We start from the raw sequence: 26,401 nt of genomic DNA on the forward strand, positions 1-26,401 counted from the left end.
CGTTTAAAACCAGTTTCCAGGTACAGTACTTTACCTATATTTCATGTTCTTGTCACTACTAACTCACTCGCCTTATTGAGAGAAAAAACATTGGGCACCACAACTAAAATTAATATATGACAATGGCTTTATTCACTCTCACTGTATTAAATGCAAACTTGTATTATAGTAAAACACAGGTTATTACTGTCAGCTAATTTAACAAGCACTGCATCAATTGCCAGTGTTACTGGGGCAACGTTAAAGTTGATACCTTGTTTAGAAAAAACAAACAAATATATACGCTTTTGGAAAATATTAAGCTTAAGACTACACAGGCTTTGAAAATGTCACAGTGCACCAAAAGACATGAGTGACTGTTTACTTTCCACGCCTTCCACCCGTTTCCGTTTCCGTAGATTGCTGACGTCTTCAAAAGAAAAATAAAAGACGCCATTGATATTCGAACAGCCTTGACCTGACCTTTTTAAAACCGTTTATTTAACAAAAAACAAATAGAACTGGTTCCAAAAAACCTAGAAAACGCGTTCATGGTTCCAATGTGCTTGTGTTTTTGCAAAAAGAAAAACGTAACAAAGAAATTATAAATAGAATTTAAACAATAAAAATGTTTAAACCCACCTCTTTCGTGATCCGCCCTCTGTTCTTCCAGTGTCCACCCCGAAATGGAAATACGAATTGATACAAAATGGCGCGGGTTATCGCGACAGACAACATGCGCAGAAAGCAAAGCAAGACATTTTTGTTCAGCCAAACCATTCGCGCTTGCGCGGTTTATGCGACCAGCCAAATTTCAAGGCGCCTAGTTCCGTTTCAATATGACAAAGTGGCCAATCGCTAAAGGAGGAGGGTCTTTTCAAAATCCTCTTAACCAATCACTTTTACAATGTGGCAAACTCCGGATGAAGGCATGCCAATCAAATCTCGTAAACAGAACGTCTCGGTTGACAGGAAAACCAATCATAAATCGGTAAAATATTAGCCAGTAAGAAATGTATATGAACTGCACTACTTTTGTTTTGACCAGTCAGAATAGCTGACTTGTGTTGCCCTATGGAATTTAGAGTTTTGCAGAACCAATCGAGTTTCTAAAACACGTCCACTAGTACGTTTCCAACCAATCGGGGTCCGAGAAACGCAGCCTTGACTCAACAGCTTGTTATTTCGTTTATTGCTTTTCAATCCTGGCAAGCGGTGAACAGTCACATTCGAGTATGTAAGTATGGACCAAAATATTTCAATAAATTAAAATACACCTTTATGTTAACGCAGAAAAACATATCTATGCAGTGTCGTGATTCGTTTTAGCGTTCAAGCGGACATTGGCAAAGGAATTTTGTGGTAGTTTTGAAGGAAAAGAAAAGGTGGGTTGGGGAATTGAATGGTAGGAAGCATTCGGCTTGTTTTTGCAGAGAAATCCGCCTTTTATAAACCAGTCGGTTTCCATTTTACCCTGCTTCATCTACGCATTGTGTTTGTATTTTTGAGGAACATGATTTAGGGAAATTAAAATACAATTCCGTATGTTAAAGTCTTGCGAGAAGTAGGCGGTTTAAATCACCCTTTAGCAACTGTTTTGTTGATTTTTCAATATAACATATTTTACTCGTGTTGCTGAAAGAAATCTTAGTGAAGTTACAACTTTGTGAATGAAACTGAACCATTTCGCGAGGCACACCTCCTTAATTGTTCTCTCTGCAAAATTGCTTGAAGCTTGTGTTGCTTGTGTGTGATCCGACATGGTGCAGCAGGCAGAGCAATGGCGACGTGACACAGTCAGTCTTGGGGGGAGCAAAGCGGGAAGAAGCGCTACATATTCACAATGATCACAGTTGTTCGTCTTTAAGTCATTTTCAAAATCAGAACTTCGTGTTTTAATTACGATCCAGCCTTCAATAATTTGAATTCAACCCCCAATGAGCATTTTTCAATGTAAGTAGAGAGTTGAAAACCGCGTTGAGAAGAAATGCAGTACAGTCAGTGTCAGTCATAATATCGTGTTTTGGTACAGTATTCTGATTATGCTCCAGATGGTTACATTCTGTTAAACTGGACACGTTGTAGACTTCAGTTTTTTTTTTCTTTTTGCAGTAATCGCAGACCTTCGAGCTGGAATCCCTCAAATAACCTTTAAAAATGAAGGTAAGTTTATTTGTATTGTTTACGTTATAGTACTTCAGCCCTGGAAATAGACAGTAGAGAAGGGTGTTCCCATCGGAGACGCTTTCGACTAGAATTTGAGGTTTACTTCAATGACATTGAAATCACAACGTGTATACTGCCAATAACCTTTCAGAATATTTGTCAAAAATGTTATCAAATCTAAAATGGGTTTCTAGTTAATGCCACAAATGCCTGATTTAAGTTGCTGAATATTTGTTCATTTTAGACAATTTACACAGTAGAATCCTGTACAACAGTATTGCTTGTCACTGAACCCAATAATTTTATAATAGTTCAGCTGTACATTTACTAAACTTGTTAAAGATATTTAATGTCAGAAACTTTACATTCTTTCTGGGAAGAGTTGTTACGCTGCTAAATCTGGTACAGAAATTGAGAAAGCTACACCACAAGGCTGAATGTATGACGTTGGGACTGTTCACCCAGCCTTCCATTTCTAGAATTTACAAGCCATCAGCTGAGAATGTCAGACCCCAGTAGTTGAATACAACAGTTGTAGGTGGTTTCTACAATAGCAACCATTGACTGAATCAATTAAGACTCCTGAAAAAACATACTTCTTTATTCAGAAAAACCTCTATTGCTTAAGTGTGATCATGTTAAAAGTAATTCATTTTCATAAACTGTAGATGAAATTTAGTAAGAGTGTATTGAATTTGCTCAGCCCAAGCTGGGAATGTGTATCCAATAGCTGTTGGAAGAGCTTTTGTCTATTTTAAATGTGGTTTTCAATATGTGTTTACAAGGTGACCACCACCTTTGTTACCCTATTTCATTAACACTAAAAGAACAGTCAGTGTTTGAGTTTAAGGGTTTTTTTTTTTTTTTTTTTTTTTTTTTTTTTTTTTTTAGCAGCAGCTCTAGATAGTGTTTCTGGTTGAAAGCTAAAAGTTTTTTAATTTATTCACAGGCAGCGGATGAGCCTGCCTATCTGACCGTGGGGACTGATGTGAGTGCCAAGTACCGGGGGGCCTTCTGTGAGGCAAAAATTAAAACCGTGAAGAGGCTTGTAAAGGTCAAGGTATGAGTTGCAGATTCATTGCTTTATCAGAACACAAATTTATGAAGAACTAAAAGCAGTGCTTAACTTTCCAAAAATCTGCTTTTGCTAAGAAAACAATTAAGAAAGTTGTTATGATGACAATAAAACAACTTTCTTTATAAATGGAGCATTTAATGGAAAAAAGTGTTGTACAAAGATATGTTCCTGATATTGAAAGTGATGACTGTAAGGGTTTAAAATGTTATTAGCTTCAGAAACATTTTCAAGGAATTTCTAATTTATTTTCTTTACATTGACAGAAGGGCTTCAATATATACACTATGAAGCAGCCCCATTATCAGTGTTGGTCTGCACCCTAGGCCCCCCATACTTTCCTTACTGGCCAAAGAGAGTCACTGTCCAGTTAGAACTTAACACATGCTGTGTCGTCATGCTGACAGAAACATTAGGACAGGTGAAAGACGGTGAAATGATTCCTCTGAAAGGGGCACTGTCCTTTACATAGAACACTGAGGGAGAGCACTGCTCTACTGTTCTGTACCTACCACTTTGAGTTGTTTGTTTTTTAGACTTCTAAATTGAAAAAAATAACTGCTATTAATGGACAAAATACAAAGCATCTACATAAAAGACCAGGGATGGAAATAAGACTCCCATTGCATAGCAGTTTGATCCATTCCAGGTTTTTAATGAGACTTACCAGAGCTTGTTACTTTTACACTGGGTCATCAAGCTCACATTAAAACCTAGAACAGGTGAAACTGCTATGCAATCAGTCTTGTTTATATTCCTTCTCTTCTGTACTTTCCACCTTTTTGTGCCAGAAGACCAATATATTATGAAAATAAGAAAAATAACTTTTAAATCTGTAATTCTAAAGAAATTCTCGATAGCTGTTTTTAAATGCGCCCGATTTCTGTTTCTCAGAAGCTTTTGTACTATTTTTAGTTCCCTTTAATGTCCAGATTATCAGACAAATATAACAAATCTAAAGCTGCCTCCTGGAAAAATTAACTTGGGGTGCTTCTTGGCATTTTTAACTGTTAAAGATAATAATGCACTGATGTACCATTTGTGTTAGTTTTTGTAAGATAGGTAAATGTTTGGTCCTGTTTTATTCATCCAAGTGACAATGTTGCGTAGATAAATAACTATGAGTTGGTTTATTTATGATACATAATTTCTAAGAACAGTTCTATATTCTTGAATCCACACATTCCCAACAATAGTATTGGAAAAATCTAAATTGTAGAAAGGAAAAACAGCCCTTTCCCATGAAAGAAAGGTCTTGCATTGAATGAGCTGTCCTATCTGCAATTAAAAAAGGTTAAAGGGATTCACTTTGCTAGCGATTTCAGTCACTCCGCACTTCAAAGCTCATAAAATAACAGCTAGTTAGATTTATCAAATGTCCGATCTTAACAGATACGAACAACTGACTCAAATCTTTAGAAATATTCTATATTAGGTATGAGTTTACCCCTTTCTGAAACCTTTGCTGCTGCTTCTTTTAGTTTGTTGTAGTGTACTGATAAAAGTAATGGAAACAGAGATGGTCTTTTCATAAATTAAACCTTTTCATCTGGTTTTATTCACAGAGAATAGTATAATAACTGTTTGACTGTAGATAACAGAAAAATAATGTCATAAGAATTTATATACATACTACAGCTTTTTTGCTGCAATAATACTTGATTGAGACTTGCACTGTTCTCAATAAATAGAACAGGTGAAGCAAATTTGAGAAGTAGAATAGGACCCACGCCCTTCGTAGTAGTTTTCATGTTGGCAGCCCTTCTGATATACGATTGCGTAATACAAGTAGCAAGCTGGTATTTATTCTGTTTACCTAAAGCAGCATTGTACAGATCAGTTCTATCAAAGTTTTAATAAGAACAGCAGTGTGTGTTTAGCTGTACACTCAAATCTTGATACATGGGATACTTTCTTGACCTGCTTTTATGGCTCATCTACAAATGGTAACCCTTTTGTCTCTGTGTCCCGCAGGTGGTCTTAAAGGGCGAGAACACTTCACAGGTTGTCCAAGATGACCAAGTCAAAGGACCTTTAAGGGTATGTATTTAATTACTTCTACATTAGACTGTGCATTAATGGGCTGTAGCATAATGGAAATCCAGCAATATTAAGAGTTAAAGTACACTAAAGTGTAAGAACTTTAAGTTCATGAAGTTCTAAATGGAGTATACAACTTTACATATTCCTTTTACCCAGAGTATGTTGAAGATTCCAGTTTGTTCATGTTTGCAAACAAGATTTTTTTTAAAGCCCACAATACATTAGTATTTCAGTTTCATTTAGATTTTCGTAACCAGTCTGATTTTAAAGTAATTGAGCTCTCAAGGATTATGTGTGTTTTAATAGTAAACTAGCCTAGGTAAAACATAAGTCTGAGACTGCAATTATCTGAAAATTTGAATAATATCAATTCAACATACAGGAAATATGTATTACAAATAGCCTAAAGTAAGTGTTAAATTATCCAATAAGTCTAAAGATATGTTTCCCTGGTCTTGCTGGGTTTAACAAGAATAGAAGAATCTTGTCTGTTGCAAAATAAGTAAGAATGTAATTGATTTACATGTTTTTTTCATTTAGAAGCATTTCAGACATATATATATATATATATATATATACATACATACACACACACACACACACACACACACACACACACACACACACAGTACTGTGCAAAAGTTTTAGGCAGGTGTGAAAATGCTGTAAATGTTAAAAGGTTATATTTATCAATTAAGTAAATGCAAAGAATTCTTCTAGGTACGCTTGCACAGTCAGGGATTTTGTAGGCATATAGTCAGGTGTATGATTAAACAATTAGATCAAACAGGTGCTAACGATCATCAATTCAACATGTAGGTTGAAACACAATCATTAACAAACAGAAACAGCTGTGTAGGAGGAATAAAACTGGGTGAGGAACAGCCAAACTCAGCTAACAAGGTGAGGTTGCTGAAGACAGTTTAGTGTCAAAAGTCATACACCATGGCAAGACTGAGCACAGCAACAAGACACAAGGTAGTTATACTGCTTCAGCAAGTTCTCTCCAAGGCTGAAATTTCAAGGCAGACAGGGGTTTCCAGATGTGCTGTCCAAGCTCTTCTGAAGAAGCACAAAGAAACGGGCAACGTTGAGGACCGTAGACGCAGTGTTCGGCCAAGGAAACTTCCTGCAGCAGATGAGACACATCATACTTTCCATCGCAATCGGAAGATGTCCAGCAATTCCATCAGCTCAGAATTGGCAGAAAACAATGGGACACTGGTACACACATCTACTGTCCGGAGAAGTCTGGTCAAAAGTGGCCTTCATGGAAGACTTGCGGCCAGAAAGCCATACCTCCGACGTGGAAACAAGGCCAAGCGACTCAACTATGTACGAAAACACAGGAACTGGGGTGCAGAAAAATGGCAGCAGGTGCTCTGCACTGATGAGTCAAAATTTGAAATATTTGGCTGTAGCAGAAGGCAGTTTGTTTGCCGAAGGGCTGGAGAGAGGTACACGAATGAGTGTCTGCAGGCAACACTGAAGCATGGTGGAGGTTCCTTGCAAGTTTGGGGCTGCATTTCTGCACATGGAGTTGGGGATTTGGTCAGAATTAACGATCTCCTCAATGATCAGAAGTACAGGCAGATACTTATCCATCATGCAATACCATCAGGGAGGCATCTGATTGGCCCCAAATTTATTCTGCAGCATGACAACGACCCCAAACATAAAGTGAAAGTCATTAAGAACTATCTTCAGCGTAAAGAAGAACAAGGAGTCCTGAAAGTGATGGTATGGCTCCCACAGAGCGCTGATCTCAACATCATCGAATCTGTCTGGAATTATATGAAGCGAGAGAAGCAACTGAGGCTGCCTAAATCCACAGAAGAACTGTGGTTAGTTCTCCAAGATGTTTGGGTCAACCTACATGCCGAGTTCCTTCAAAAACTGTGTGCAAGTGTACCTAGAAGAGTTGATGCTGTTTTGAAGGCAAAGGGTGGTCACCAAATATTGATTTGATGTAGATTTTTCTTCTGTTCACTCACTTTGCATTTTGTTTATTGATAAATATAAACTATTAACATGTCTATTTTTGAAAGCATTCTTACTTTACAGCATTTTTTCACACCTGCGTAAAACTTTTGCACAGTACTGTATGTATGTATGTATGTATGTATATATATATATATATATATATATATATATATGTGTGTGTGTGTGTGTGTGTGTGTGTATATATATGTAATATAGTGTGTGTGTGTGTGTGTGTGTGTGTTTGTATGTATGTATGTTGTGCTTGTTAACTGCTGAAATGTTCCAGTCAATAAACATAACTTTTTGGTGTGGCTTTTTATTCTGTGCCACAATATGTAGACAATGCTTAATGTGTGAAATTTTTCCCCGCATTATAGGTGGGGGCAACTGTAGAGGTAAAAAATCCTGATGGTTTGTGTAGTGAGGGTGTTATTAGCAAACTGACAGATGCCAGCTGGTATACTGTAGGTAAGTGGCTTCGATATTCACCTTTCCACTTAAAGATGGTCTGATTTTTATGTTTAAACAGTAGCAGTCCATTGAGAGTTGTGCTGCTGTGTGCTTCCGCCTTGTTTTCAGAGTAAAGACATTTACTGCATGCTGTGCTTGTGGTGGTATGATTGCTATACCAACTTTTGTACTAGTTTTTAAACATCTGAAGCAACAGTTGAATGTCTGAATAGTTGAAATGTTGCAGTAATATAATTTGAGCTAATTAGGTACAAGAATGTCTATTTGTTTTATAGTGTACTCGGTGGGTGTTCTGTGTGACCCAAACTTAACCTGGATTGCTCTCAAGTTACAGACAAGCATAGCTAGCATTAACCCTTAGGGGTCCATTTATTCAGCTCTTGTCAGGTGCGTCAGGTCCAATTTATTTTCAGACGCGCTGTTTATTTTACACGCGCTGTTTATTTATTTATTTTTTTTCAGAGTAAAACAAATTTAAAAGGCACTGAATCGCAAAAGGACACTCAGTACTGTATCTCCAGCCAAGCCCCACCCCTTGGTCACTGTTTTTTTCATACCTATTTATAGACATGCATACTGAGTAAATCCTCTCCTGAGCACTCGTTTTATCACCAGCCCTCACTAATGCGATCCAAGTCATTATTTTATTACTATAACATCCCAGAGAGGTCTGTAAATGTCTGTGATATTATGAGTGCTAGATACAGAAGCAGATATCTCCTTTGTGTATGTCCGTGTTATCTCTGTGGTGCATGGGCATTTTTTTTTTTGTTTTGTTTTCGGTTTCATTCGTCTCCTGTCTGTCTCACTCGGCCATTGAAAGGTTTTCTCTGCCTTTTCCGGATTAAAAAACGACTAGAGACCTGTGCTTTACGTTTTTTTGGTGATGTCGGACAGGAAAGGGAAAATTGCAATGTCGAGCCTGGTCCGATGTAGGACCGTAAAGGCTTAATACCAGAGAGAATCACGGTCCTGCATTTTTGGGCTGACATGAATTGATAACAATCTATGTACATCCCACTAGCTTCCTGCCAGAAAGCTAAAATAGTTGTGTCATAAATATTTTCTCTCTGTAACCTTGTATTAAATGTTTGTACTTGTGGCCATACGTGTAACATCAAAGTGCACTTTGTGTATTGCAGTGTTCGATGATGCAGATGAGAGGACATTGAGGCGAACTTCTCTCTGTCTCAAAGGCGAAAGGCATTTTGCAGAGAGCGAAGTAGGTTGCCAAATAAAACTAAAATGATATCTGTAATTGGGATTGTGAAGAATGAATAATCATCATTTTTTTTTTCTATTTAAGACTCTGGACCAACTGCCATTAACTAATCCCGAACATTTTGGCACCCCAGTGATTGGAAAGAAGACAAATCGAGGAAGGAGATCTTCACTCCTTGTGTAAGATGTTTTTTTGTTTTGTTTACAATGCTACAAACAGGCATATAGTAAGTGTTTCATTTGCCCGATGACTCCCCCTTGCATTATATTATGATCCCTAGTACTCTCCTTGGAATTACAAATGCACTGAGGTTTAATTATTCACTATTACAGTGCTGAGGATGAAAAAGATGATGATTCCAGTGAAGAAGATGACGAAGACAAAAGGAGACTTAATGACAAGCTCCTGGGGAAAGTTGCCTGCATACAGAGTGGCTCGGACAAGTCTGCCTGGTACCTCGCTTTGGTAAGTCGCTCTTGCTGTATCAGAAAATTCACAGAGTAGTTATCAAATAACTGGTTAGTAAGTTTAAGTTGTGATTTGTATTGTAGTAGTATACATGAAATTGATTTACAGTGTTTAGTATTTTGAAGATGTAAGCAAATTTGTTTTCTGTATATCACAGTAACTATTACTGGTAATGACACCTGGTTTGATGATTAGTGATTTGTAAGTTTTGGACTAAATGTTTTGTGTATAATCTTACATTTTAAGACTTACTGCTATGCAGAATTATCATAGTTTATTTATTAATCTTTAAGGCTATTTTTTCAGGTAATATCTCCAAGCTGCAGTGATGATTTGGCAGTCAAGAAGGACCAATGTTTAGTGCGATCATTTGCAGATTCCAGATTGTAAGTATGATTTAGAAAAAAACAGAGAATATGTCTTGTCTTTTTCAATCTTGAAAGACAATTTGTACTGATCAAAAAAAAGACTGTTTACCAAAACCAACACAAAAATAACAAAGTGAACAATTCAAAATCACAAGGCAAACAGCTTTGGACATTCTGAAAATATGCCTACCTAAAAGCAATACCTCAGTGCTAGCAAAAAGTACCTGAATCCCACATGCAGGTGCAGTACGAACAAGTGAACCATTCTATGGGAATGGTTAAACAGACTTGTGTTTGTAACACGTAAAGATTTGTTGAGGCATTATTGTGTTTATTAAACTGTGTATGTACATGAAACAGGGATGTGTTGTGTGTGGGTCATCACTCAATAATATTGAGGTAGACGCAGAGCATTGGGTGTTGACACGCTGCACAGACGCGCAGATTTAATTAACAACCAGGCCCGACGCTAGGGCACCACAATGGTAATCCTAGAGATGGATTTAATATTGAAAACAAAACAAAGATAAAAATAAATGTTTGGAACAGGAGTTCCTCCTTCTTAGTCTGTCGGGATGGTAGCTCTTCCTTTGGCCCTTGGGAGGGCCGCTACTACTTCACGAACCATTGCTCCTTAATAGGCAGGCAGCCACTTCTACTTTGGCCTTTGAGGTCGGTAGCTACTCCTACTTTGACTTTCGGGGTTCCTCCTCCTCTGGCTTTTCAGCCACGTCTCTGATGCTCCTTCAGCAGTGCTTCCGGTGGCTGCTGATCTTCAGCTGGTTTTGCCTATGCATCCAGGCAGCTAACTGCACTGTGCCTATCCTGCCTTGACTCAGTAGCACCAGCGACATCCCATGCTGACACCATATACAACATGGGGATGTGTTACTTGTGTGTGTCGTCAAGAGCACTGTCTTGGAGTGGGAAGGTTTTGTGAGGACACTCCTCCTCGATGTCAAAACAGCAAGCTTTTGCTCAGTGCCCCTCCGTATGGGGAGGGCATGTCCCTCCAGCGTGCCATTGGCAGGCGCGGGGCAGTGAGGGCCATTCTCCTGGGGCGCCCTGACTGTCAGTTAAGATCAGCCGTGTGCGTTGGTGAGTGTTGCTGTTCACTCTATTTGCTAAATAAAAGAGCTATCTATTTTCGAAGTTAAAAGTTATACACTTAGATTCTTACCGCTGCTATGACGAGTCAGTCAGGGTTTGTTTCTGTCTGCAACATGATACAGGCAAAATAAGCGACTCGTATAGTAATCAACGTTTAAATTTTCTTTTGTGATGCAATCCTAGTTTTTTGTTGGAATGCAAAATAGAGAAATAAGTAAATATTGTTTCCTTTTCATTGTACAATGCCCCCTTTTTCACATCTATTTTATTTGAAGTGTTTATTCAAGTGTAAAACCTAATGTCATTATTTCATGAAAACCGTGTCTGTCAACACTTTGTTTATTGCAATGGCAGGGATTATTTATAGAAAAAAAAAACAAAAAAAACTTTGTTTTTACTTGAAATATACACAAGATTTAACTACTGTTTTGCTTTCTTTGTTTTGTAGTTAATTCAAAGGTCTCCACACACCGAATGCGATGTGGTTTGTCCTACGATAAAAACTGTACTTTTGCTGCGACACTACCTTACCTACCGGGAAGCTGCCGCATGACTAAAACGCAGAACTAGGCATCAATCCTGTCTTTTCCCCCCCCGACTGCCTGTAATCGCAGGCAGTGTGAACAGCTTGTATCAAAAAATACATGGTTTATTTGTTGTGGTGTGTTGTGCGACACGTTTTGCTTGGAACATTGTATTAGGTGTGTAGAGGCCTTAACACTAATCCAGCGCACATTCAAATCTGGCACAATTTTCCAGTCCCAAGCAACTCTTGAGTGTAGACATTATCTGCCACTGAACACTACAGGTCGCTGACCTGTATTTTCTGTGTTTTTAATGCTAGTTTTTTTTTTTTTTCAGCTATACAATATCAAGAAAAGATATCCGAGAACTTGATCTGAACAGCATATCAAAGTCTGAACTGGCTTCGAAAAAAGGTAAAATGGTAAATAGTGTGTGTTGACCGGCAGAAGTAGGTAAAGCAGGTACACTGGACAATTTGTTCATGTTTTGATACATCAGATCTGTTTGAGTCACACTGTTTGTCCATCTTCCCCCACTGAACACATTTGCACGTCATGATGACACACTAAATGCTTTCAATCCACTTACAGCATTTCTTTGGGGCAATGTACATGTTGCTTGCAGTTTCAGCCAGGTTTAAGCTGAAACTGCAGCAGAGAAACCTCCATATTCTTACACAGTCTCTCTTACCCTGGTTGTAAAAACCTGTTATGCCCCCTGGGATAAGTGTTGCTAATATAACGCCAAAACCAAACCCAACGTTTCACATAAGATTGATTTGGTTCAGTGTGACATAGATGTACTGCAGTAAGCAATGTGCAAAGCAGACATACTTATGCTCCTTTTGCTGGTCAGTAAATCACTTTAATTTTGGTGCACCATTTGCAAAAAATAAATAGAAATCAGTTCCTAACTAATATTTGTTGTCTTTTGTAGGGATTCAGGTAGCGCTGACATTCCTGAAGACAAAGGCCATTCCGGAAAGCTGGAAGATGGATATGAGTGAAATCCTGGAGTCCTCAAGCAGTGAAGAGGAGGATGGGGAAAGGGGTGAAAGTGATGAAGATGAAGACAAAGAGGTAGAAGAGGAGGAGGTAGGAATCTTGTTTCTCAAAAACAATTCAGTGATTCTTTTGAAACTGTAAAGCAAGGACCAGAACATGTTCAACCAATGCCGTGTCAGTGTTGGATTTTAGATTGCTTGCTTGTCAACCGAAGTTTCAACAAGATGGGTACTAATGTAACTTTCTCTTTAAATTTTGACAAAGGGAAGCTAGTTTGGATTCTGTTTTAAACTGTAAAACATGCATGGGAATGTCCAGTTGGCTCTTAGACTAGAATTGTGTGATTTTTATTGGAAACAGGTATTCACAAAGAGTGCGCTAGTTGGATGAGGTTTTTTTTTTTTTTCTTTTCACTGTCTTTATAGGTGTGTATGATTTGTTAGTTACTGAAATCTCGGTCAACAACTGAAGACAGATAAGGTGATAATTTTATAGATAGATAAGATGACAGTTTATGGTTGTAGTCTTGTAGAACTTAAGGATGAAACAAAATCCATTTTGACAAGGCATTGCATTAGTTCCATTACTTAGTTGGGCACAAGGTGGTTTCAGTAAATACTTTCTGATTTAAATATAGGCCTACTATATGATAGTTTGGGATATTCAGTCTGTTTAAAACAGTAGGTAGGTGTTTATTTTTTAAATTATATATATATATATATATATATATATATATATTATATATATATATATATATATATATATATATATAATGTTGAATAAACTGCTACCAAATAAGACGATTTTGCTACCTACTTTCCAGGCAGGTAGTAAAGCCTTACTTCTAGCCCTGTATGAACACCTTTTTATTATACTTTCATGGGAACACAGTCAAGTATACTTCAGTGAAACTGTTAAATGAAAAATGTAAGGTACTAGATATTTTTCATGTTTTATTTCTCACTGAAATGTAACCTCAACGGTAGTGTCTGTCTGTGTTCTGTAGTTGCAACATCAGGGTTTCCTGCTGTTGGTTAATAAAAATCCTGTTTTTACATACACCCCCTAGTACTTGTATTCCCATGTCGGGAGCAGCTTTGTATGTTTGGAAGTGTTCAGTGGCTGTTGTGGTTTAAATATTTGTCTTTGATATTCTGTGTGCGAGATCAACTCTCAACAAAATAAGTGTAGTTGATGCTAATAGGTTCCAGTGGGCACATGACTTCTAATTCTGTTTTAAAAATGGTTTAATAAACACCTTTGTAAGTAAGTTTATAAAAAGGAAAATCATGATAATTGTTCATTGGTTAAAACAGGCCAATTAAGTTGCTGTAGATTGCTACAGTACGTGGAAATGTTTTTGCTGCAGAGAATAACAATGGAGCTCATTCTTCCTGTTCTCAGCGGCAAGTAGAATAGTTGTACACATGGCTTCCGACTGCGTTTCTATAGCAACATGCTGGAAGCTTTCATTGAGAGCATGCTCTAAAGAGAGGAGGGCTTAGCAGCAGCTTGGCTGCTTGCCTGCAGAGGTATTCCAGATGCCTTTAAACAGACAGAACAATTTCCTTTCCTTATCTCAATGTTACTTTTTCTTCATACATAAAGTTAAAGAAATGTGAAGTAGGGCGAAGGGTAGGAAACCAGAAGACTAATTAAGAGACCTCTGGCTTTTTATCTGTAAGTGTTTTCTAGTGTGTCCAGATACATAAAAAATTAGAAACATTGGATTTCAACATGGAATATTAAAACATTAAACAGTAAGTGAAGTAACTATATAATACATCCAAATCTGAACCCCTGTATAAAAGTTGAATTACTTAATTTGTAATGATCATCCCAGAACTTGCCTCTAGTATTAAATACATGATATTTGAAAAAAAATTCAAACACAATCATACAAACATGTTTTTGCTTTCAAGGAAACCACTGTTCAGTGTGTTTTTGTTTTTTGAAAAAAGAGGAAATTATTTAGTTAATGTTTACAGACATCACACTATCACTGCAGTGATGAGTAACTTCCCCATCAGTATACCATTGTATGTTTACACATACATATGGATACAGGTTAATAATAATAATAATAACAATAATAATATTATTAATGTTATTATGGAGCTGCTTATGTTTTTTTGTATTTATGTCCACAAAGTAGCTGTTTCTTGCTGTAACTCTTCAGTTATTCTGAATCTTGGGGAGACCCTTTTTTTTCTGTTTTGTTTATATATTTTATGTACCTCCTGTACTTGCCACTCAGTTGTCACATCCTGGAATTCCCATTTTCATTGTTTATCTTTTTTATTAACAATCTTTTTTTAAGGTGCAATTTTGGGGGAAACGTTACTTCATTCAGTATAAAATATACAGGGAATTAATCTGCCCCACCACTGACCTACACTTTTGACTAAATCAAATTTGAGGAAACCACTCCAAAAAATGGTCTTTCCCAGAACTTAGTTGATGTTAGTAGTTGCAAGTTTTACATTTAAAAGTTCCAATTTTAAGACATTGCGTGATCCAATAAGGACTCATCTCAGCGAGATTACATGAAGTAGAAAAAGGATTCTGTAAAGATCTAACAATTGTATTTTACTGTATATTTAATAATGACCTTTTACTGCTGTGTCCTCGACACATGAAAAAAATGTGTCTCAACATACAGTGTGTATTTACCCTTAAACAAGTACTGAAGTTATCAACGTGCTGGCAGGGACAGGTCATAAAACACATCTTAAGCTTAAGCGTTTCTTTTTCTGTAAAGAGTAGAGTATGTGGTTTGCCCTTTTGCAAACACTGTTACATTTCCTAGTTGTACTTGTCTGAATGACATTATTGCTGGCTAGGAGGTGGGGACAGTGCTTGCTGACAGTTTCTACTGTCTGCTATCAGGAGTCACTCTGATGCTTTGTTAGTTTAATCTGTTTGGTTTGGTGTTTGTGTTTACAGCCAGAGGAGGAGCCTGACCCAGAGGAAAGAGACAATTTCCTCCAGCAGCTCTACAAGTTCATGGAGGATAGAGGTAAGCTTTAGCACGGCGTCTTCAGGTGATCCTCCCCACACACGAAATCTCATTCACAGAAAAAGAAAAGGTGGTGGGGACATTTCTTTAAATGTGCTTACAGTGTGCAGGGCTGTCTGTAAACTAATCCATTCTGGAAGGATTTGCTTGCAGGGTTATCAACTGTATAACTGTTTATCTCTTCTGTATTTGCATTAACATACCTTAACCGTGTGTCTCTTTCACATGTAGTATCCTGTAACCTAAGTCTGCGCATACGTAATGCTTTATTTATACAACCTTATTTTTCTATGACCAACGTCATCCTCTGTGCTTACAAGTTAAATTGTAATTCCTAGAAGTACCTGATCATTGATGCACATGCTAAAATATGTAATGCTTTGTATTATATACTGTTCTGTTATTCTGTTGAGCATAACATTTATATTTTGTGTGAATATAGTTATGAAGGATTATGGAAGATTTTTCCAGCTTTTTGATATTTTCAATGTATTGTGTGCTCTTTAGGACAATGTCACCATGCTATGCAGCCTACTGGTTTGTTTTTGCTTTGTATAAAGCTAATACAAAGTTCTGCCACCCATAGGAACACCAATTAACAAACCCCCTGTTCTTGGATACAAGGATTTGAACCTCTTTAAACTTTTCAGGCTGGTATGTCAGCAAGGAGGCTGTGACAAAGTAAGTGAACATTTCTGCTAAAAAAAACTAAAAGCATAACCGTAGTTGTTATAGCAGCAAGTGAGGAGACATGCTTAAACTAAGAAAGTTCAAATGTTTTTTTTGCATTGTGTTTAGCTTGGAATCGGGTGTATTCTTTTTATTTTATTTATTTATTTTATTATGTATATTTTAACTATTTCATTCTATTTTTAGATCGAAAGTGGTGCCATATGGAAGCAGATCTATATGGACCTTGGCATTCCTATTCTCAACTCGGCTGCCTCCTATAATGTAAAAACTGCATACAGAAAGTAGGTTTTATATTTTAAAATAATCCTCTATTTAACCCTTTCGGGACCAAGCATTTTTCAATGAGGTGCTCCCCCAGGACCAAGTGTTTTTTTTTTGGCTATAGTTGACTCTTATAAAAATTCACTAAACATCTGTTTTTTACAGTAGCAGATTGCAAATGGTGTCCTTTTTTTCAGAGCTCTCTACAGAACATTTTAAAGTACTTCAGAAACCATTGAAACTTTTTGCTTTTTTTCAACACTATATATATATATATATATATATATATATATATATATATATATATATATATATATATATATATATATATATATATATATATATATCTCAGTCATTTTTATTATGTGTATTCTGCTTAGAGATACATATATAAAAACATTATTCTGTGACCTGAGGGACCTTACAATATTTCTTAAAAGTTTTGTTGAAAAATATGGATGTTTAAGCAGATTACAAGACATTGTTTCACCTGAGTGATTGCAATGACATAATACACGTTCATTCTCAGGGTCTATACAAGCAATAATGGACACCACTCTCAATTGTATTTTCTCAAAATAAATATTTATAAATAAAATAGTATTTATTCATTCCATTATTATCAGTAATAAGGAAAAAAAAACATACCAGATACATTTAGTTAATTAAATAGTATATGCTTATATCCACTTGTTTCTTGATATTTCGTTTATACATAAAAAATATAAATTATATATATATATATATATATATATATATATATATATATATACACACACACACACACACACACACACACAGAGAGAGAGAGAAAGAGATATCACATGTGTCTGAATAGATGCTGTTATGTAATTATAAGTCAAATACATCAGATTTACAGTGGTTCCCCTTTTATTGGCTCTAAACAAGTTCCTGTGGTGTTTTGTTTCTGCTTTTGTCTCTTCCTGGCTGCTGTAAAGAGTCTCCGTCATTTAGACACTAAATGCCCCTCTCAGTGACGTCAAGCCTGTACTGCTAAGTACGGTGGCCCTGTAAGTCATCAAAACAAAGTGCTTTTTTATCGTGTTTGCACAATCACAGTCTTAGAAGCCCACTTCAGTATGATCTGTTAACACGATTCTGGTCCAAAGGGTAAAATAGCTGCTTTTATAAGAGAATGTTGTTGAAAAAAAAAAAAAAATAGATTTGCATAGTGATTTCAGGAGACGTGTTTTTTTTTTTTTTTTTTTTTTTTTTTGTTAATTCAAGCGATTGCAAATATTTCCCTTTTTTAAATTAATTTGTTAAATAAACTAGTTCAGTCTTTTTGGAATCCATTGCTTGGTAGGTCTGAGTGGTTTCTAGTTTTAGTTCCCAGGGATGAAGAGTAATAAGTAATAGAAAATATATACATCTGTTATGGAAGCATAAAAAAGATCTTTATTCTCCTAGGGTTTTACTGTGCTTTAAATTCAAAGAGTGATAATCAAGTCTTAATAGTCACTTTATTGCTTTGAAGTGGCTTCACTTGAGTCAAAGTATACATACATTAAAATAAGGGACTATGAAAATGTTGTGCTTTTAAAGAGTTTGTGTAGTTTTATATAGTTCACCTAAATCTTCAATTTCAAGCTTAAATTAAATAGTTCCTTGATATAATGCTCACTTTAAAAAAAAAAAAAATAGAGTAGTTTGAATCTGCAGAATTGTTTGGAAAATGTAGTTCTTTGAAGTTTGTGCTGCTCTAGGTTATCTGACCAGCTCTTCTCTCTCTTTCGATGAGTAATAAATGTCTTTTCCTTATACTAAACCTAAATTCAGTGGCCTAACACTAAGCATGTTTTGCATAGATATCTTTATGGGTTTGAGGAATACTGCCGGTCAGCACGCATCCAGTTCAGGTCCATCCACCACAGTAATCCTGTAACCCAGGCGAAGGTGAAGGAAGAAGCAGAGGAAAAAGAAAAAGCGGAGGAGTTGGAGGTAGAGGTGGATGGTGATGGTGATGATGATGATGATGATGATGATGATGATGATGATGATGATGATGAGGAACCTGAAGATGGTGAAGGAGAGAAAGAAAAAATACAGGCTGAAGTAGAGGAACCAACTGTGGTCCGAGTGCATCCTGGGGAGGATGACCACGAATTGAGCCGTGAGAGCGAAAGAGAGAAGGAGCAAGAACAGGAAACCCCATCTCCAAGAGTAAGTACTGATTTATAAAACACTTCTCTGCTTTTAGTACTACTAGTACTATGCACATGGCCTAAACAGACATCTGACGCGATGGCCAGAGTGGATGCTGCATGAATCTTTGAGACGTCATAATAGTGTATGCATCTGTATGCGTGTCCCACGTTTGTACTATTTATTTATTTTATTTTTTTTTTATAAATTTAGTCGTCACCAGTGTTTTTTTTACTCTGGTTTTCTCCCCAATTTGGAATGCCCAATTATTATTTGTATCCTTGCTGCAACCTCCTGGCGACTCGGGGAAATGGAGGCTGGAACACTGCGGATCCATAGCGAGGCCACCAGACCTATAGTGCCAGAGGACAACATAGATCTGATTGCTCCACTGCAGAACCGCAGGCGCCCTATTGGCCACAAGGGTCGCTGGTGCGCGGTGAACCGTGAATTCCCCTGCAGACCTAAGCCCTCCCTACCCGGGCAGCGCTCGGCCAATTGTGCGTCACCCCCTAGGAACTCCCCGGTCATTATCGGCAGTAATATAGCCTGGATTCGAACCTGTGATCTACAGGGTATAGGGTGCATCCTGCTCTCCACGCGGAGAGCCTTTACTAGATGCGCAACTCGGAAGCCCCCACATTTTTACTATGTAAAAAAGCATTTACGTAGTGATGACTCTTGTTTAGTCTGTATTCAATTTAAAGAATAACCTCTATGGATGATGTTGTCTGCTTTTGTTTGAACATGTGTCAGACTTAGTTTTACTCATAATTCCGTCTGTTCGTAGCCCTTGCATGATATTTTAATTGACACACGGTACCAAAAAACAAAACCAACTACAACTGCTATAACTGATTCTGTTTGGTATTGTATGCAGTGTTGGTGTTAAATAATTGCATGGTATTAGTGATCTAATTTTCATATTGGTATTTACAGCTGTGTTGGGGGATGTTTGTTTCTTTCTAACATACCTTTTGTTTAGTGGCGTTCAGGTGTTTTATCTAGACAAGAGGGCCTAAATGCATTGCATTTGACAGATTGCCATGCCTTTTCCACAGGTTGACTAGAACAATCTTAAAAGAAAAGTTTATATTTTAATTTGAAACAAATTGTGTGCTTGTGCTAATAAATATGATTTTTAATTTCAGGGTCGAAGGAGGACTACACTTACACCTGTAAAAACAGTGTTGAAAGAATCTCCAAAACTGGAGAAAATTAAGGAAGAGAATAAGGAAAATGAAAAAGTGGAAGATGTGGTAGAGCACAATCAAAACACTGTTAGTGGAACTCCTGTAACGAGGGGAACCCCGAAACCAAGACCGGAAAGAAGTCCAATACAAGAAGAGTCTGACAAAGAGACGGAGGAGGACGAGGATGAGGACGAGGACTATGATGATGACTACGACAAGCCAAGCGAAAGGTAAGTGCACTGTTTTCAATGCCTTTACACACAGTTTAAGTTTGCTCTGCTGTGGTAAGATCATCCCCAATGATTTCACATAAAGCCTTCTACGTATGTGAAAGTTTGAAAGTTTACCGGGGATTACGTGCTTTCTTGGACCACACTGAATTCGGCAAATAGCTAAATTGTGTATTTCATACTTTCTAACATTTTTTTGGAGGTTTTAGTTTATCTCCTCTTTCTAAGTTGCCCTTCATATTAAGCAAAAGCGGTTTGCATGTCTCTTAAGGGAGCAGGCAAGCAGCATTTTAAACTTGGAAAGAACCTCCTAGTTGATGAGTTGAACTTCTCCATCTCCGTGTAGGGAAGAGAGTGAGAGCAAAGAGCAAACGGAAGAGGAGGGAGAGGAGAACCAGCAGGAGCATTCTCTCATGGGGACTAAAGTTAAAGTTAAATATGGCCGTGGAAAAACTCAGAAAATCTACGAAGCCAATATTAAAAACACTGAAGTGGATGATGGAGAGGTTCTCTACTTAGTCCATTATTACGGCTGGAACACAAGGTAAGGGCATGGCAGGACATTTTCTTTGTGTAGGCAGAGAGTCAACATTTTAGAAATGTGTATCCACAATTCTAAGCCTCCCAGCAAGTAATTGTATAGACATAAGACCTGATAGCAGCTCTTATTTTTCCCCCCACTAAGGTGTGATCTAATATAGTTGGGTATATTCTGGAAAAGCAGAAGGCACTCAAATGTGCTGTTACTTTGAGTGGAACTGAATGCTAGCCAGCCAGGTATATTTGTTATCCTTGTTGTATATCTTGTTGTGTCCGTGTTTTTTTTCTCAGTTTGAGTAACATGCAGTTTTTTTTTTTCTTTTTGTAGGTATGATGAGTGGGTGAAAGCTGACCGAATAATTTGGCCTGTGGACAAAGGTGGGACGAAACAGAAACAAAAAAAGAAAGTAAAGGTAAATATTTTTGAAGTGAATTTTTAGGTTACACAAATTGTAGGGTAGTCTTATCTACTATTTGCGGTAGTTTTGCCAATACAAATTTTATGTATGCGAATAGATTTTAAATGTAGTTTTTTATAACATGATGTATATATTTTTTCTCAGAATAAAGAGGAAAGTGATAAAGAAGAACTGGAAGAGAAACCGAGCAAATCAAAACGGGGACGGCCGCCTCTGAAATCCACCCCTCCTCACAACTCTTCTCGCAATTCTTCTAAAACTCCCAGTAGTGAAGGCAGAACCAGCACCAAAAGCACACGCCTCTCCGATGTTTCTGCACTGCCAAACGGAGTGGAAGGTATAAGCTTGCACTTGCATATGATGGTGCCATTCCTAGATCCTAATAAACATGAGGTTGATCTTTTAGGCAAAGCTTTATTTTTTGAGAAAGGGAGATTATATTCTAAATTTTAGTTTTTTCTCTGCAAGAGTAATTCCTGCCAAGTTTAAATTGTTTGGCTTGTGGAACTGCTAAGTGATTTTATTATTTTTATTTATTTCACACACTAAAATTTGCACTGCACATTATTTTAGGAAACCCTAGAAGACGCACAAGACGCACCTCTGGATTGTATGATTCTGATAGAGGATCAAATGGTAGGGATCCTTTTTCTTTTTTTTTTTTTTTTTTAAATAGTGTTCCTATTTACATTTTTTTTTTCTTCACTTATAATTTTATTTGAGGTATCTACACTAGGAACTAATATTTTGACAGTATTGTAGATTGATTTTTATAAGAGTTTAAGTCTTGAAAAGTTATAACTCTAATTTATATGACTTAAAATGACTCTTACATTCTTGCTGCAGAGAACAGTGTCCTGTCGATGCACTAAACTAAAACTCTGTGGCTTCTTTCTTTCTTATAGATTTTGGCAGTTCATCTGAAAGTGAATCAGATATGTCTGAGAAAAAAATGGAAAAGGCAGATGCTTCAGACTCTGTATTGGATGCTGATGAGGAGCAGCTGGAGAATGACAATCCTGAAAAGCCCACACAGGACCAAGGAAGTCCAAGCAGCCCACAGGAGCAACCAGGAGAACCACCAGAGGAACCACAAGTTGAAATATCTGTAGAAGTACCAGAACCCAAACCAGATCCAGTCATTGTGGTTGAAGAGAATAATCTGGAACTACAGCAGCAAGTTGAGGAAGAGGTTGAAGAAGAGGAAGAGGAGGATAAAAAGGAGCTTGAGAAGTCACCTAAGTCCAAGGGTAGGAGGAGCAGGTCTAAGGAGCCTTGTGCAGATACCAGCAAGACACTCGCTACAAATCACACAGAGGTTACGACAGCTTGTCCCAAAACTCCAGAGAAAGTAAAATCTGAGGAAGTCCAAGGAACCCAAGTTGTATCTGAACATGAATTGAAGGACTCCGACACAGACTCAGCGAGTGAGGAGTTCTGTAAAGAAGACAAGAAGCCAGTGAAAAGAAAAGCTGCAGAGCAGCAAACACCTGAGAAGAAGGTGCGTTTGGAACAAAAGGAAGAACAGCCTGTAACTCCTGAAAAGAGAGTGGGAAGTGACTGCATCATCAAACTGGAATGTCAAGACTGTACGGAGGAAGAAAATGAAATGAAAAATGAGATGCCTGCTTTAACACCAGAGGTGGAGAGGAGTATCAAGGGTGAGACTGAAGCTTCTTTAGAGGAAATTGAAGATCATAGTGTGTTGAAAATCGAGGAAGACCTTATGCCGCAGATCGGACCTGAAGCCTTGGTGTGCCATGAGGTAGACCTGGATGACTTGGATGAGAAAGAGAAGACCTCAGGTGAGGACAGCGCAGAAGAGAAGTCTCAGCCAACTAGTCCAAAGCTGAATTCAGCTGAAGTGTCTACCGCATCTCAGAAGGCTTTCCCTGTGGCGTCCCCCACGGCTCTCAGTCCTGACGAGTCCCACAGCACAAAAAGCGAGAGTGATGTAACTATTGAAGTGGACAGTGTCGCAGGAGAGTCTCAAGAGGGTCTGTGTGAGAGCGAGTCTGCCAATGGATTTGATGCCAGTACCAGTTCCAGCAACTGCAGTATATCAGTACAAGAAAGGGAGGGAAAAGACCGTGGTAAGTAGACACAAGCACATTCATTGTCCACTTTCTAGGCTAGGGTGAAGTTTTTCTTTGTATTTGGAATAATCAAGGGTACACGGGGTTCTCCCCAGAAATTTTGTATAGCTGGATGGCAAAGCATTATAGCCGAGAGCACTTTTAACGGAAAATTAAAATGGCCTTATCTTAAATATATAAGAATTTAAGAATATAAGAAAGAAATTGAATAATAAGAAATTGAATAATAAATATTAATCCATCCTAATTTGTACTACACAACACTGCTCCATTTACCCTCGATCATTTGTGATTTATTTATTTTTTGTGTTTCTGGCAGCTTACACATACCACCCAATTCCTTGCTGTAAAAAGGCCTTTTCCATTTTCTTTCCCTCATAACATCATACCCACTATCACAATGTTTTCAACTCTTCACTGACTATATCGTGTTGCTCTTTTTCACTTTGTATGTTTTTTTTTCTTTTGATCATCCATTTGGTTTGATAATTTCCACATTGTGTCACTACTTTTGCTTTGAAAATAATAGACCGTTTTTTTTTCCAGTCGTTTTAACGTTTCAGCCTATCACAGTGCTTTAAATGGAAAACCCGCCCGCTCTGCTCTTTCAGCTGTCGTGTGGTTCTAAGATTATTTTTTATCACCCAGCACGTGCAAGTGATCTAGTCTGTTAGCAGCACAATCGGTTCTTACTGTTAAAGGCACAGTAACTGCAAGATGGGCAGCTCAGGGTTTTTCAATGTATAATTTTTTTTTAAGTCCTGGGGAGAACCCTGGGTGTATGCAACATGTTGTAAAGTTAATCTATGCAGCTGTTGTGTGAGAGAAAGGGGGAAGAAAATATTCAAAGTATCACCTCTTGCTAAATGTATACTAAGATTTACACAGGCTGAAACTGAAGCTATATCAAAGTGATTTATGAGTCTAGTGATAACTTGACCCCATACCAGGTTTACGCATTAGTCCTATTTGTTACTAGTGTTCTGTATACTCTGGTAAAGCAGTAGTTGACAGGAGAATTGTGACTGCATTACACTATTGTAAAGCAGCAAAGTATTACTAACATTGTATCTCTTTTTTTTTTTCTCTTGTTTTTGATCAGGTCACAAAAGGTCAATTGACTGTAATAACAGCTCGTCGGCTAAAAAACAGAAGCGCAATCAAAACCGTAAAAATGTTGCATTGAAAAATGAAAAGAATGGTGCAGGTAAGTCTTTCTAAATTATATTTAAATTGCAGACCATTATTATTAGCCAAAAGTCTTTATTTTAAAATAATGTTGTCTTGTCCTGTAGGGCACAGCAGTGACAGTGAAGACCTTCCTGTCATTGATAACACCAGCAAGTGCACTCCAGTTAAACACTTCAGCGTACCCAAAGCTCAAAAACCCAATAAGTCACCTGCAAGGGTCATATCGCCCAATTGCAAAGATGGGGAAAAGGAGAAACACAGAGAGAAACATGCCCATCCTTCCGTAAGAACATACAAATGGACTTTTCAGCTTAGTAAGTAGTTCCAGCCTGTTTTTTCTGTTTTAATTAGTTTGGGCGTTTGAAATTTGTTCCAAAGCAAGCTACTTTTTAGTTATATGTTTGTCTCTTGATTGAACTTGTATATTTGTAATGGTTTTGCAGTTTAGAGACTACTAGGATGAAAGATTTAATGTCTTCCAGTAGTCTTAACTGAATATAGTTTTAGAACTTTATATTATTTTTTTTCAAGTGCTTTTATAATAAGAATTTCTTAAAAATTTTGTTGGTACAGCTGAACTGGATAGCATGACGAGTACAGATAGGATATCATTTCTACAAGACAAACTACAAGAAATTAGGAAGTATTACATGACACTGAAGTCTGAAGTGGCCTCCATTGACAGGAGAAGGAAACGGTTAAAAAAGAAAGAGAGAGAAGGTAGGTTTACAGTTTACTGCCTTATTGATCGCTGATTTTTCAATACTAATACTGTGTAAATAATAGAATGCTATGTTGATGTACCTTAACATAATTATAGTAATACTGAAGATTTTATAAGTGTGAAAAAAATAAATAAATAAACATTTGCCAGGAAATGTATCAAGAAATTTAAAATATGACAGTAGCCCTCTGTGGATAATCCTTCCAAGCAGTTTATCTGTTATGAGAATGATCGTTTTTTTTTGTTTTGAATGTTTAAAGTGTCTACTTAGAAGTGTCAGGTTCAACTGAGATAAGCTACAGTAGCGTCCTCTGTTCAAAAATTTTGAATACAAGAATTGTGGGCTGCTGTAACACTGTTTTGGCATCTACTTTTTAAAACCACTAATGGTGCACTTTTCTTTCTTCAAATTTTTTGTATTTATTTATTTATTTTTCCTTTCCGAACAGTTTCACATACAACAGCGTCAACGTCACCCGGTTCATCGGAGACCGGAATGAGCCCGCCCTCAGCGTCCCCGGCGCAAAACCCAGTGGCGGTGGAGTGCAGGTGATGAAACGCTCCCATCCCAGCAGTCAGCTGCCTCTGTGGACAGGTGCTGAGACTTTTAAAACACAAGCATAGATAAGCACTCAACTGGATTGACCTTGCCAGTCCATCTTCTGCGCACTTTCAGATCCTTGTCTGCTTCCAGTTTCCATTTACAATGCAGAAATGAAAAAAAAAAGAAGTTGGAATATGGAGATTGGTTAAGTTTCACTTGTGACTACTTTGAGCTACATTTTTACAGTACAAGGCACTTTTTTCTGCAAAAAATGTCCTTCCCTGGTTTACTCTGAGACCAGCCTGGATGCAGTAAAATATTTCAACATCAGTGCAGTGGCAAATGCGCTGACAAAAAAATAGTTGACGTGGACTTTGAATTGGAGAAAGGTCACTCCTAGCCTGCTGAGCTCTGTGTCAGACATGGTTGGTGGAGGATCAGTAAAGAAGTGCTTGCTATGTAGAACTGCCAAAGTGCATGTGTTCAGCAGAGTGCCCGATTTTGAAAAAGCAAGACAAAATAAATTGCGAAAGGGAATGTAGTTTACTGAAAACTGCAGATGTTGCGTCTTCCACTTTTTTCTAGTATTTTGAGCACAGGTAATTATGCAATTAAGATTTTTTTTTTTTATGTTAACAGTGGAATTGTAAAGAAAAAAAGTTTTCAGTGGACTGATTTCCTTAGCAAGGGTATTTTGTCTTTTTATATGTAATTGCAGAGTTTTATTTTATTACAGAAAAATTTCACAAATAAAATATATCACAACAGTGAAGTTATTTAATGAAACATTTCTAGTCCTGAAAATGTTGTGTAAAATAAAGATATTATCTTGTGACTTGTTAAATATATTTATTCAGACTGGACATAACATTTTTATGTATTTTTTAAAATGAATAAAATCACAAAAAAGA

The 26,401-nt window shown here is 37.3% G+C and overlaps 1 protein-coding gene across 3 annotated transcripts; it reads left to right on the plus strand.

Moving 5' to 3' along the window:
• Positions 1-1,148: 1,148 nt before the first annotated feature.
• On the plus strand, positions 1,149-26,348 carry LOC121329977 (AT-rich interactive domain-containing protein 4A-like). 3 transcript variants are annotated; one of them, XM_041276134.1, is made up of 25 exons: positions 1,150-1,216; positions 2,092-2,142; positions 3,095-3,205; positions 5,195-5,260; positions 7,624-7,714; positions 8,860-8,939; positions 9,024-9,118; positions 9,272-9,404; positions 9,714-9,793; positions 11,747-11,823; positions 12,347-12,504; positions 15,361-15,433; positions 16,020-16,114; positions 16,310-16,407; positions 18,217-18,571; positions 19,705-19,976; positions 20,323-20,520; positions 20,845-20,929; positions 21,080-21,272; positions 21,509-21,571; positions 21,841-23,028; positions 24,134-24,238; positions 24,327-24,536; positions 24,787-24,942; positions 25,396-26,348. In XM_041276134.1, exons 2-25 carry the CDS (start codon positions 2,137-2,139, stop codon positions 25,497-25,499), a joined length of 4,092 nt encoding a protein of 1,363 aa, XP_041132068.1. In that variant the 5' UTR covers positions 1,150-1,216; positions 2,092-2,136; the 3' UTR covers positions 25,500-26,348. The 3 variants fall into 3 exon arrangements, with proteins under 3 accessions (XP_041132070.1, XP_041132068.1, XP_041132069.1); XM_041276135.1 differs by having other exon boundaries at positions 24,796-24,942; XM_041276136.1 differs by lacking the exon at positions 21,509-21,571 and having other exon boundaries at positions 1,149-1,216.
• Positions 26,349-26,401: the final 53 nt, after the last annotated feature.

The sequence above is a fragment of the Polyodon spathula genome, chromosome 17 (assembly GCF_017654505.1).
Source record: "Polyodon spathula isolate WHYD16114869_AA chromosome 17, ASM1765450v1, whole genome shotgun sequence".
NCBI classification, from domain to species: domain Eukaryota; kingdom Metazoa; phylum Chordata; class Actinopteri; order Acipenseriformes; family Polyodontidae; genus Polyodon; species Polyodon spathula.

What these genes read in the sequence shown, in the direction of transcription:
- LOC121329977 (XM_041276134.1), top strand. An exon ending in GGCATTTTGCAGAGAGCGAA is followed by an intron (nt 8,940 to 9,023) that starts GTAGGTTGCCAA and finishes TTTCTATTTAAG; the next exon opens with ACTCTGGACCAACTGCCATT. An exon ending in AAGAGGTAGAAGAGGAGGAG is followed by an intron (nt 12,505 to 15,360) that starts GTAGGAATCTTG and finishes TTGTGTTTACAG; the next exon opens with CCAGAGGAGGAGCCTGACCC.